This window comes from Talpa europaea (genome assembly GCF_964194135.1).
Source record: "Talpa europaea genome assembly, chromosome: 13".
NCBI classification, from domain to species: Eukaryota; Metazoa; Chordata; class Mammalia; order Eulipotyphla; family Talpidae; genus Talpa; species Talpa europaea.
In genome coordinates this window covers 59,917,661-59,931,227 of record NC_140080.1, presented here as the reverse complement: position 1 = coordinate 59,931,227, position 13,567 = coordinate 59,917,661, and the positions used below count along the sequence as shown (strand labels likewise).

Below are 13,567 nucleotides of genomic sequence, written 5' to 3'. Positions count from 1 at the left end.
CTCTCATTCTGTTTTCATTTACTCTTAAGATTTCAGAAACAATCACTAGGATAACTTAATGTTATCTTTTTTAAAAAGAGAATCCTCTCTTCAAAATTCCCATAACTATGTAGACCTTATACTATAATTCTACCATTTAATATATGTGGCATAATGGTTTGACTTGCCTCTTTCATTTGATGCATAACACTTCTGAGTGCCTATGTCAACTCACTGTGTAAAATCAACATAAACTGAATAATAGCTGATCATAAGAAAGTGTGTCTTTTGAGGTCTAATACATATAAATTATTAGAGAAAAATGCAATAAAAACAAAAATACCAGGAGATCCTTAAAGTATTTTCCCTTAAATCACCTGTGAATTACATAGGCTTGATGTTTCAAATTAAAAAGAAACAAACAAACATGGCTTCAAACACTGTTTTGTAGAAATTTTTTTGTTCTGGTACATTTACAGTCTAATTAGACTAGTAAAAACAAATGATAGAAAAAATTCATTAGAACCTCCAACTAGCTTAAAAGCTTACTAAAATCTCAAGACCAAATATTTCAGATAACAAAACACGCTGAGTTTCTTAGTTAATACAAAAGAATCCTTCGTTCAATAGCCTTTCGACAAATAGGACATTCACTCATTCGGTCTCCACAGAGTTGGCATGTTCCATGGCCACAGAGGAAAATCATATTCTTCAGACGATCCAAACACACAGGGCACATTGTCTGTAATGTGATATAATGAAGTAATAAATGTTGAGATACTTTAGATTTTGAAAGTGTAATGTGCCAATTCTGTTATACAATTTTCTTTTGTATTAGTCAAATAATATTTTTTTAATTTTATTTAAATTTTTAAATAATTAAAACATCATACTGATGTAAAACAGAAAATATGGTTGTACTGTCAGGACAGTATTAAAAACTACATAAAATAAAAACTACCTAAAACAAAAAACATAACACCAAAACCTAATAGCAAATAGATGAAAATAGCTCCATTTGGTCTGATTCAGATTCCCCAATTCTAGGTATTATGCTGATCTTGTATGAAAATAACACAGTGTATCAAGGTCTATGGGGGAGAAGAGACAGCAAAGAGCTGTTATAACCAAAATGAAAATGCATACATTGTGCAAAAATGAAAAATGATGTAAGAATTATATAAAATAAAATAATAAAAAAAAGAAACGAGCACTATGACAGGTAGTATACACTCACAGCATGATCATCCCACTTTAAAAAAACAGAATATGGGGCCTACTGGAATTAAAAATTTCCCCAAAGCAAGCAATATGAAACATAAGATAACCTGGGCCCCAGAGCTCTTGCTTTTAAACATTATGCCTTATGGGATTACTGTCAATGTAGAACCCCTTAGCTAAAAATAATTAGTCTTAATAACATATTAATAAATAAAACTTCATGAAGTCAGAAGAATTTAAAAGTATGTTAGATATACTTTTCTGTGAGAACACACTAAGAGATCACATTCATTTACAAAAACACGTTTTACATTTATAAAAACATTTTGCCTTGCTATGTATCAGAATGAATCACAACTTTCTTTAGAATTATTTAGAAACAAAATAATTAATCAATTATGTCTAGACTAATAAACTAGGCCTAAAGCCCTTATGAAAATGTAGTTACCAAATTTAACAATACCTGAGATTATTGTGGAAAAAAACAAAAAAAGCGGGGGTGGGAGTTTGTTGTTTTCACTGCCTGGAAGTCTTTCCTTGGCTCTCTGAAAAATCTTGACTAAGCTATATCATCAAAACTATATTTTCTGATCTCAATAATATGTCCTCCAGATTGTTAATTCAGTTAAATATGTTTTCATTGTATGAAATTATATTTTTGAAAATAAATTTTTACTGAGGTTAAAAAAAGGAATTATAGTTAATTGTAGTCTAATTAGGTCTGCTAATGCCATCCCACCTCCAAAGTAAATTTTCACATTTATGTATATTAAAGGTTTAAGAAGCAAAGCTATTTTTAGAAATCTTATTTTTAAAAAGTCAAACCAGCTTTCTAGAGTCATTGAAACATTTATTTTACATTACTTTTCAAAAACTATATAGTTAATTAATAACTCTTACTTCCAGAAGTAAACACATCTGTGCAGACTGGGTTAAGCTGCACATAAAATTAATTTTTTATCTATTAAGGAAATACTGGAGAAAGAGAAAGATTGTAGATTTCTAATAAAAAGAAAGAGTTGCTCAGATGTTTTCTCTCTGCTTTTTGTAGTATCTGTGAAGTGGACCCTAACAAGAAATCCCATCACTCCTCAGAAAACTAGTTTTGTTGCAACTGTTGAAATACTTTAGTAATAAAATATGGTAATGAGTATTATTTAAGGAAAAAGCTTCTTTGGAATGCTAAACTTTCAGATAAAGGTAGAGCTGAATTATTCTTTTATAATCAATAATAGGGTTCAAAAAAGTGTTACTATTCATTATATGAAACAATTTTAACTCTCAGTGCTTTCAACAGCATTGAATATGCTGAAATCGCTTTTAACTTCCTGTAAGTGTCTATAGGAAGGGAACTGAGATTCTAAGGAGTTTCCAAATTTGAAAAACATTTTATAGAAGAATTTATAGAAGCCAAATATATTCCTACACTAATGTCCCTATATTAAGAAGTTGTAAATCTATACAACAAGGATTACTTGTTGGCTAGATTTCAAACAAAAAATTGGCTAAATCATGTATTTTTTATCCTTTTAGATGGGTGTTTAAAATTCCTAATAAATATTTTAAATTCTAAATTAGTTTATCACAAGGTCCATTACTTATCCTGGGTGACTATATTGATTATGCTACTGTCTTATAATTTCAAACAGAAAAGAGTGATGACTAGCCACTGCGTGGGTGACAACACTGATGTTATTGCCAACCTAAAGAAAATATGTTTTTGGTCAATTCTTTAAAGCAAATTTAATTGTTGGGTCAAATGGTATGGGAAAACAAAAACAAAAAAATGTTACCATACACCCACAAGCTAACTATTTTACTGCTGCTTTTATTAAATGATGAATAGGTATGAAAACTTCTGTTGGTATATATAAAACATGAAGAATATTGTAATCATCACCCAGTTTAAAGCATGGAATGTTACTTTCTTTTAAATAAAACATCCTTCACAATCCTTTCCATACAACTAACTCTTCACTGACAGCCACTATTCTGAATTTTGCATTTCTTTATGATGTATGTATGAATGGGTGTGTGGGTTATGTATCTATATAGTCACTTTTGCCTTTTCCCTTTTTATTGAAGTACCACATCTATACAGAAATTTTCTTAAAATGTACAGTTTAATAAAAGTTCAAAAACTGATCAAACACATGTAATCAGGACACAGATAGATAAAAAAGAGAGTATCAGTACTCTAAAAACTTCCCTCATGGCCCTTCTCCAGGCATCCCATGCCCAACCAAGAAAAATACTAGCTTGACTTTAATTCTTATCTGTATTATTTTTTTCCAAGTATACATCCAAACAATATCCTATTGTCATTTTACTAGATAATGACAAGCTTTCACAAAGTGTTTGCAGTAATTTACATTCCCACCAGTAGTGTATGAGTTATGGATGCTACAGATTCTATCTAACACTTCATATGGAAAGTTCTTAACATGGTTTTTTCTTTTCAACAAGGTGAGAAAGGACAATTCATTGTGGTTTTAATTTTAATTTCCCAATTATTAACATGGTTAAGCATTTTTTCATGTTTATTGGTTATGTGTTTCCTATTTTGGCAAGTGCCTGATTAAAACTTCTAATTAGCTATTACCCATGACATATATTTAAATACAGTAAGAAATATATTAATTTGAACCAGACTTTTACAGAAAACACTAGTTTATAGAAACTATTGAGTGCTATTCTTAGAATCATGTTTACCATGAAATAATCAATATTACCTGCTCCTTGATGTCCTGTAATTGTTGCTGCAACTTTTGCACATCAGCATTGACATTGGTATTATCCTTGTCCTTTTGTAACACTGGAATATTTCCACTTGCTAAAATACAGATAAAAATTTTATGACTGTTTTGACTCAACAATGATTTTTCATTTCTAAAGTTATTAGTGCGCTTTATTAAAAACTCATGACTATTTGAATTTCCTTTAAAAACTATTTTCCACACTTGAACAACAGATACAGTAGTGACATTCATCTTATATTTCTTCATTCATACTGCTCAAAACAGATTTTTGGATTAATTCCTAATCATATTTAATTAAGCAATACCTAATCTACAGACTTTCTTGTTTTCTAAGGCTCTACTTACTTCTTTCATCAAGCTAACAAATACATTTATGCTTGATTTCTTTATTCTACTTCTTATAAGACCAAAAGGTAGGGACCACATTTTTTTAACCACCTTGACAGCAACAATTAGCTTTAGTCTCTTAGATGAAGTTTATAAAAACACACAAAAACCTAGCCCTCTCCCCTTATGCCCATCTCTCCTTGTTATTACTGATCTGAGATGAGAAACTCCATGAAAAAAAGGCCATGATCTATTGTCTGCAAAATGGAAGGGAATTTTTAATTCACTATTCCTCCAGATCTTTTCTTCTTTTCTCCACTTTCCTCTCCAGAGTCTTGATCTTTTAATCTAGTTAATTTGCTCTGGAGTTGTTATTCTGCTCTATTGGTATTAAGACAAAAAGGCCATGATCTATATAATTTGTAATATGATTTCTCTCCCCCAAAATACACTAAACTTCTTTAAAAAAGGCAAATTTTCTTCAAGCAAGAATACAATATTCTTTATGTCATACAGGGAGATTTTCAACAGATTAATGTTTAAAATTCTATAATCACTTCATAAATCAGAAAAAAATAGTTTCAAGTTTCATGACAAGAACACCACAAAATTATACTATTGTTCTAAAGATCAAGTCCTATACCCTATGCCATATAGGGAACAGTGAACTATAAATGAAAAGTGATATTCGTACAAGTCCCAACAAGAAAGCAAAGTAAGAAAATGCTTAAGAAAATCTACTTATAGGGCCTCCCTGATGGCACAAGGGGTTAAACACAGCACTATGAAGCTATCCGCAGCCTCTGCAGCAAGAGTTTGATCCCCGGCCAGCCAGGGAGCTACCCACATGGCACAGCAGACCTCTCCTGTCTCACCCGCTGCTCCCCACAGCAGTGTATTTCAGTCTGCCTGCCTGTTCTGTTCCCCACTCTGTCTCTGGTGAATCCTCTCACCTCCCTGCACCTCTGGCCAGTTCTTGTATGCATAAATAAATAAGTCTTAAAAAAAAAGAAAAGAAAATCCACTTACAGATATCATCACTGGCATCTTCTGAACTTTTCCCTCCACAACACATAATGAAAGGTACTCTTCGTTCAACTACTGCCCGGCACTGCACACACTTTTTCATCAGGTTAGCACAGTCTAGAAAACAGCAACAGGACACTTCTCACAAGACAGAACATGAACAAAAAGGCTACCTTTCTCTGCTAATTTTTAGAACTTAAACTCAGTGAGATAAATATTAAGCAAGTTATGTCAAGACAACTCTTCTCTTAAGATGTTATCAACTCTAGATGTGTATTTTTTTTTTGGATAATAGAGTACAGAACTGTGAAAATAAAGACATCTAACATATTAGAATAAATTGTGAAAGGGGGTTTCTGTTTTCTTTAATTAGTAACATAATAAATATTTCAAGATCTTAAATTTTGAAAATAAAGGAGGATGACAATGCTTTACAAATTTCAACTAATACTAGAATTATAAGGATGCTCACATGATAATTTTCTAACAATACTTTCTGTTGTAAATGGCTTAACTCTAAAATTTCTAAAGTATATTGAAGAATTTGCATCCTTCTCTATCAAATTGATATAACCTAATAAGGAAATTGCTCAGTCACTACTTTAATGTAGCAATCAGGAAAATACATTTTTTTTCATAATAGACTATCTTTCTAATAGTCGTAGATTAGCAGAATGCTCTCTCATTTCAAGAAGAAATAACTAGGCACAATTATAGGTTGTGGACCATTAATGCTATCTTACATCTAAAGTTGTTAATTAATCATAAAACAATACAGAGCACCTGAACATATTCTTTCCTGTTAGCACTTACCATGAAAATATACTCCATATCTTACAGCTTATGTACCACCTGATAACAGAATCATTATCAAGGTTAATATTATGCCAAGGTCTAAACAGAGATGAGTTTGACACTGGGTTATGTAAGGTACACTAGGTAAGAAATAATATTAGTAGAAATCTAGTTTGGGATTTGTCTTCAAGGACAAATTTTTTCCTTAAATTTAAATGATCAATCCCCTTCATATGTAATAAATAGCCACAATCATCTCAAGTTCTTTTAACTGTTAGGTTGTTATATTATTTCTATAAAGCCTGTCTTTAGTCCCTACAAAAGGTTATATAACAGGTCCTCAAATAACATTTCATTCAATACATTTCATCATAATTCTGATGAAAAAAACAATGAATCCAAACCAATACTGAACAAAACAATATTATTTGAGGACCTGGTTTCATTATACATTATCTTATTTAAAGTTGGACTTTTCAAGAACCTATTGTTATCAAGTAAAGACTTACTGTAATCTCTCCTTCCTCTGACTTGTCAAAGTACTTTATACTCTTTCAAGGCTCCAATACTCTGCTTAACATTAGTGGGTACTAGACTAAATGCTTTACTGTATGCTCCTTGAAAGGAGGACATTTTCCATTCTAATTTCATCTTCCCTAGCAAATAAATGTGTAACAAAGTATAAAATGAAGACAATAATCTGTTTCATAGGGTTTTTGTCAAGATAAATAAAGTAACACTCATTCAAAGTTATTAAGTTACCTATTGCTCTTACTGCCTTTTAAAGCAAAACAATGCAAAAACTCCTAGAAATAATATTACATTAAGGTTCTAGAATTCATGTTATCAACTACTGATTACAACCAGTTTTCAAGTCTCTTTAAATATCATGTTGGTCTATGACGGGGGTCAACAAACCACTGTCTATAGCCCAAATCCAACCAGGAGCCTGTTTTTGCATAAAGCTGTAATGGAAAACAGTCCAGTCCATTTGTTTACATAGTCTTTGTGGCTGATGTTACAAAATGCAAAGTTGAGTACTTGGAAAGAGTTAAGTGGTTGCTACAAAAACCATGTGGCCCAAGCCAAAAATATTTGTCATTTGGCCCTTCACAGAAAAAGTTTGCTAACCCCTGGTATTTGAAAACTTAAGGAACCTAAGCTCTTTTTACTTAAAACAGAATTCTCTTTCTATGTGTCCCGATAGTGGAAAATAGCCATTATACAAATCTTCAGTAAACAGAAACAGTTACCAGAGGCAGATCTTAGAGTAGAAAACCTTGATCCTTTCTTTAGTTGAAGAACTGCCAGACAGAATGGAAAAACACCAAGGCTTAAAGCACTAAAGTTAAACTATCATGCATTTATATATTAGTTTACTTAGATGTTGTATTAAAAATCAACACCTACTAAACTATTTTATAATAGAAAATACCCTGTTTTACCATGGACTCATTTATAAGATATAATTGCTAAACTTGTTTAAAACCCTTCAATGACAAATGTGAAAAACAAAGGGAAAAGGAAAATATTAATACTGAATAGTGTATGGGCTTGAAAAGAACAAGGGTATGATATAAAAAGCAAAGGCTTTCGAGAAAATATATTTAAGACATATTTTTAAACATCTCTTAGAAACTTTCATATTATTCTCACAAGAAAAATTTTCTATAAACTCTCCTGACGTACAGGTTAAGAAAGGTTAAGACGACTAGAAATTACAGGGGTAAGTGGTTGCTGTGAGTGGCTCTGCAGAAGGAAAACTACACCAGAAGCAATACTAAGGTAAAGACACATAAAGATATGCTAAATTTTAGATGGAAAAAAAAAGGCCACACTAAATATTTCAATGTTTATTTTTTAAAGTCAATTTCTACTGTGAGATCACCTATTATTAATACAAATGAAATCAATATTCAAGCTGGTATAACACAGCACCTTCAGTCTTTCCTAATGCTCAGGAACAAGGAGGGAAATATGGACATTGAGTACAGAGAAAGGAATGGAAAGTACCAGAGGCCCACCAAATTTTTTGTTTGTGAATAATCCAAAAAATATTCAAATATAAAGTTTGTTTCATTTTCTATTTTTATAATAACACTAAGATGTTTTATATAGGGTACTTACTCTCACAAGCACACATGTGTCCACAAGGTTGAAAAAGAACAGCTGCTTTCTTGTCAGAGCATACCACACATTCTTCAATCTACCAAAAAAAAAGTTACAGCACAAAGTGTCAACATCTACAGATAAATCTAGTTAATTCCAACAGTCCCTCTTGCATCCACACATATTTCCTCTTAACACTCTAGAAACAGCAAAAGTTTAACACACATTTCTCTATCTTCTACTCTCTTGGTCACCAGGTTGTATTTCTACTTTAGATACCCTATGTGTTCTAAATAATGATAGAGAAAAATTCCCTTTCCTCTCTGATCAAGGAAACTAGACTAAACATCAATTTTCTCTTTCAAAAACTATTTTTGAGAGAAAAATAAAAAGAACAAATGACAGAGATAAAATAGATTTCCAATATAAATAAAAATTTACTGGACTAGCCAGACTGCTAAGACTCAAGGGGCATTTTACTATTTACCCACATCTAAGGAACTCCAATGCAATCTTTTCCAGGATTTAAACTATGCTGGCTAGAGCCACAAGTCTTCCAAAACCTACTCATAATTTCCTTCAATTTTATCTCCTCTTCATTTCCACTTGAAATGATTTTTGAGTGTCTTAACCTTGGTTCTTTTACGCCCCCACCGCAGCACCCTTGACTTCACATTTACCTTCTACCTATACTTCTCTCTTCTGACATACTTTCTCATTTACCTGTGTATTTGGGTCAGTTAATATTACTGGTAAAAAATAATGACCACTATTCACCTTTAACTTCACCTACACAACCATATATTTATAGGTCCTCTCTTCCCTAGAACATTCCCAGCACACAGACTTTACATAGTTGTGTAACAGCAGGAAGCTCTAAGGCATAGCTGGTCAAGACCTGTATATTCCTGAATTCAAATTCTCACTCCAATACCAACAAATTACCTAACATTTTTAAGTGGGAGGGTTTTTTTTTTAAATCTGATAAAGAAAACATCCTGTTTCCAGAGTAGTAAAGAGAAAGTAACATATTATGTGTAGTATTTAGTTCAATGTCCAATGTAAAATAGTATCCAATACACAGATCTCTGTGTAATGATGTTCTGACTTTTTTAATGATTCCCAACATAACTGTCTACATAGCTGAACTGTCTATAGTTTAAAATAATCTAGCATAGAGATCTAAAAATGATTTATTTACCTATACTTAACCATTCCCCTACTAGTAACCATAACATTTGCATTTTTGCTTTTCCAGTTATATTCCCAGGAATGGAATTACAAAAGCAAACCATGTTTATTGGAAAGGTTTGTATACAAAATGCCAGCATGGTTGGACTCTCAAAAACATGAACACATTTTTCAGCCTCCAGCTGAATATGAGAAATGCCCATTTCACTTTTTCTGGCTAGCATTTTTTCAATTTACTTTTTTTATTTGTTTGATAATAATTCATAGTTTATTTGAATTTCCTTAATTGCTAAAAAATTCCAAGCATGTTTATTCTCCCTCCCTCCAAATACTAGTTCTATCATTTGTTTTATCTTCAGTAAGAATGTCCATTATCCTTTAACCACTTGGGGTCACTATTTCTTTACATTCAAAGACTGCAACCACTATGACAAGTCAAGTATATTTGGCAGTTACATTAGCTTTAGCACTTTTCTACAGGTTTGAAAACTCTGTAATTAAAAAAAAAAATGAAGCTGAAAGTTAATTAATTCTTAGAACTCAAAGTGATCTAAAAAAGAAATGATAGCATATTCCTTTCTCTCCTTTTCCCTGTTTCATTAACTTCCCTTGTAAAGGTTGCTTGTAATTTTGTCTGTGCTTCTTAACACAGTGGGAAAAAAACAAATACTTAAGAATTGAAAGACTTGTGTTAAAGCCCCAATTGTCAATGCACTTCTTTGAGCTTCAAGTTTTCCAAGTGTACATAATAGAATTGGACTAGTTGACCAATGAGGATCATTCCACATTTGAGAATCTGCTTTTGTCAAATTAAGGTCTTTCAACTCACTTTATATCTCTCTTAAAGTACCTATAGATCCATATGAAGAGTAGCTTGTAACCTAAGTCATAATTTGCAAAGAGATAACAAATTTTTAATAAGGAATCATTATGTGTAATTTCTGTCTTTACTACAGAAATAGGGCTGAATCTAATACGTTTCTAGCACAAGAGCAGAATACATAGGCCAATATATATAAAAAAAAAAAGAATGGCTTAAATTGTTACTTTTTCAGATATTCTTCTAAATTGTTACATTGTTAGCAGGTAACTAAACAAATTGTAAATACCAAGTTGAATGATCCACATTTATTTATTAGTAAGTTTGACACTGGTATAATACCTATAAAATGCCAACAGAGTGTTAGGCAGACAATAAGTTGTTCTTAGTTCATTCTCTTCATCTGCACAAATAGAGGAAAAGCAGTCAGTATTAGTACTCCTATTCCCCAAAATTGAATCTTTTCTTGGGTCAAAAATTTCATTCATTTGGAGCATAAAAACATGTAGTGTTAGAAGGTTCCTTATGAAAGAAAATGTAATAATCACTAGCAGGATATATAATGAGACATACAGTGAGAATTAATGCCAGTTCCTTTCTAATTAATGAAGCTTATAAAACATGAAAAGAAGAAAAAGAAATGAATGGAAAAAAGTATACGCTTTATAAGTGAGACCAAAGGAAACCAACATACCTTGTGATTTAAACTACTTACCCTGACAGAAATCATTTTTAAGAAAGTTAAATCTAACTTTAAACACACATACATATATACACACACATTGTTAAAACTAAAAAGGAAAATCCATTATTTCGGTAAACCAAATGAGAAAGACAGTATAATCAATGATAAAGCACAAAGTTACATGGGAAAAGAATAAAACCGAAAACCCAAAGAAGAATAATACCTCTCAAAAAGCAGAGTGAGGTGAGATTAAAAAGTGCAGTGGATACAGAATTTGTCCATTGGTAATTGCAGAATGAGACAACTTTATCTGACTACTGGTGGAACATAATAGGAAATAAGTTGTATCATCTGTGAAGTTTTCATGCCAGAAAGGTTTAAGCTGATCCTAATCAAGCCATTAGATCTAACTCTCAGTTTATAGGAAACACATAGAGAGGACAGAGAAACAAATTAAATACCATGACAAAACAATCAAACAAATGAAGAATGTGTGACATTCCACTAAAGAAAACCAACTGGTGTTTCACAAAGATGAATTCAATAGAAAGCCGCCTATGCAACTCAAAAAAGGTGCGATGTACAATTGACTACAATACAAACTAAAAATACATATTTAGATTATAAGGGGTTTTGAAAACAAATAGATTACTTTTTTAACTACTATAGTTTTACATTTAAAGAAAAATTCACCATTGTCTCTTGATAAGTGTGTAAGTACTTTTCTATTTTAAGTCATTCTTAGGAAAAAAAATTAAACACATGGCATCATAGTTTCTTATTTATCATTAACTATAGTCTCAAAAAACTTTGTAAAATAGTAAAATACTGTATTAAAAATATATTACCTTTGTCCTGGATTGAACCTGTTCTTTGCAGATGAGGCATTTCTTGACTCGTGGAGAACATAAAGAACAGGTAGCAATATGTCCACATGGACCAAAAAGTGTATCTCTTTTCATATCTGAGCACACCATGCACTCTTCTAAGGTTTCAGAATCATTGCTAATCATAGAGGGACTTCGAGAACCCACTTGACCACTAGTAAAAAGAAAATATCTCTAATTAAGCCTATCAAAATATTTCTAGTACAAATTCATGGAAAAATTTTTAAAAATACCTAGAACCTAGAACATCATCAGTAAACATAAAAACAGCTTTAGTTATGTTAAAAAATTAAATTTTAACATCTATAAATAAAACACAGTATACTTTATTTTTCTACTTATATACATCTCTGTATCTTTACATATTTACTATTCAACTTTCATACTGAAAAACTTGCCAAAAAAAATTTTTCACACAAACAGTTTCTTTCACTCAGAACCTGCTTTCTCTATATAAAACCAGCAGCAGAAGATAGAGGAATGAAAGAAAAATCCTGACTAGAACCCATGTTAGTTATCTTAACTATAGACAGAATGAGCATCATCAGAGTCCACAACTGACAGGTCACTTTGGAAAGTATGTCACTGCAGCTGTTGTTTTGACATTTCTTTAAGTATACCCTTAAGGAGAGAGAATGCATCCATCCATCCATCCATCGATCAATAGATAGACAGATATCACAGACATACACATATAGATAAAAATCACAGATGTACATATATACGACCAACTCTACCGTTATAGAAAAGGGATACTGTTTCTACCAGAATCTTCAGAACTCAAGTTTCATTTGTACCCTAGAATTAATGTTATCACTGCAGTAATTATAGTGCCTTGTATAAATAAGTTTTTGAGGGCCCCCCCTGGTGGCGCAGGCAGCTGAGCGCAGTCTGTGAAGCTATCCACAGCTTCTGCAGCACGGGTTCGATTTCCAGCCAGCCAGGGAGATACCCACATGGCGGGGCAGACCTCTCCTGTTTCGCCCGCTGCTCCCCTCAGCAGTGTATTTCAGTCAGTCTGCCTGTTCTGTTTCCCGCTCTGTCTCTGGTGAATCCTCTCACCCTCCCGCACATCTGGCCTGTACCCCAGTTTTTGTATACATGAATAAATAAATCTTTAAAAAAAAATAAGTTTTTGATGCAGTCTGCCTTTTTGTAACATAAGGGCTCCTTAAGAAATATATATGCTTCATTTCATTAATTTCCCTATAACACAGCTCTCTGCATGGATTCCAAATAGATGTCATTTCATCATATACATAAATTAAGAGAGGCAAGAGAGCACAAAGATCAAGGGAAAACTAATGACATGTTCAATGACAAGAATCAGGTACAAAGGGCAATAATGGTTAGACAGCACAATTTGGATGAAAAACGCATGTCTAAAATACCTCATAATAACAAGTTCAGTTATCTCATAAAAAAATTAAAATCACTGACATATTTTAGAAAAGATAAAATGATCAATTCTAGAGAAAACCCTAAGGAACTGATTCATTCATTTGTTCATTCCTTCTGTCCTTTATTAGTACTTACTGAGTGCCTCTCAGGCACTATCAGGGTGCTAGAATTATTATAGAGTTTGTGTGACATAAATCCTGTTAGTGAGCATGTAAACTGCTTTGGAAAAGTTTATTAAAACTTTAAATACATGTAACATGAATCACATCAATTTCACCAGAAATATTTTTCTTTTTATGTAAATTGCTCTAAGAAACAGTATTACTACAACTTTACAAGAATTTCTTGGTGAGGGCCTCCCTGGTGG

The 13,567-nt window shown here is 32.1% G+C and overlaps 1 protein-coding gene across 1 annotated transcript in view; it reads right to left on the bottom strand.

Annotated features, from left to right (window-relative positions):
• Nucleotides 1-580: 580 nt before the first annotated feature.
• Nucleotides 581-13,567, bottom strand: part of MIB1 (MIB E3 ubiquitin protein ligase 1) — a gene marked incomplete at its 3' end in the record, with an annotated part of 116,853 nt that continues 103,866 nt past the window's right edge. The window contains exons 17-21 of the mRNA XM_084252889.1: nucleotides 11,761-11,953; nucleotides 8,235-8,313; nucleotides 5,316-5,429; nucleotides 3,933-4,033; nucleotides 581-721 (exon numbers count right to left, since the gene is read on the bottom strand). Coding sequence (XP_084109015.1) covers nucleotides 581-721; nucleotides 3,933-4,033; nucleotides 5,316-5,429; nucleotides 8,235-8,313; nucleotides 11,761-11,953 — 628 coding nt within the window. The remainder of the gene's footprint in view (nucleotides 722-3,932; nucleotides 4,034-5,315; nucleotides 5,430-8,234; nucleotides 8,314-11,760; nucleotides 11,954-13,567) is intronic.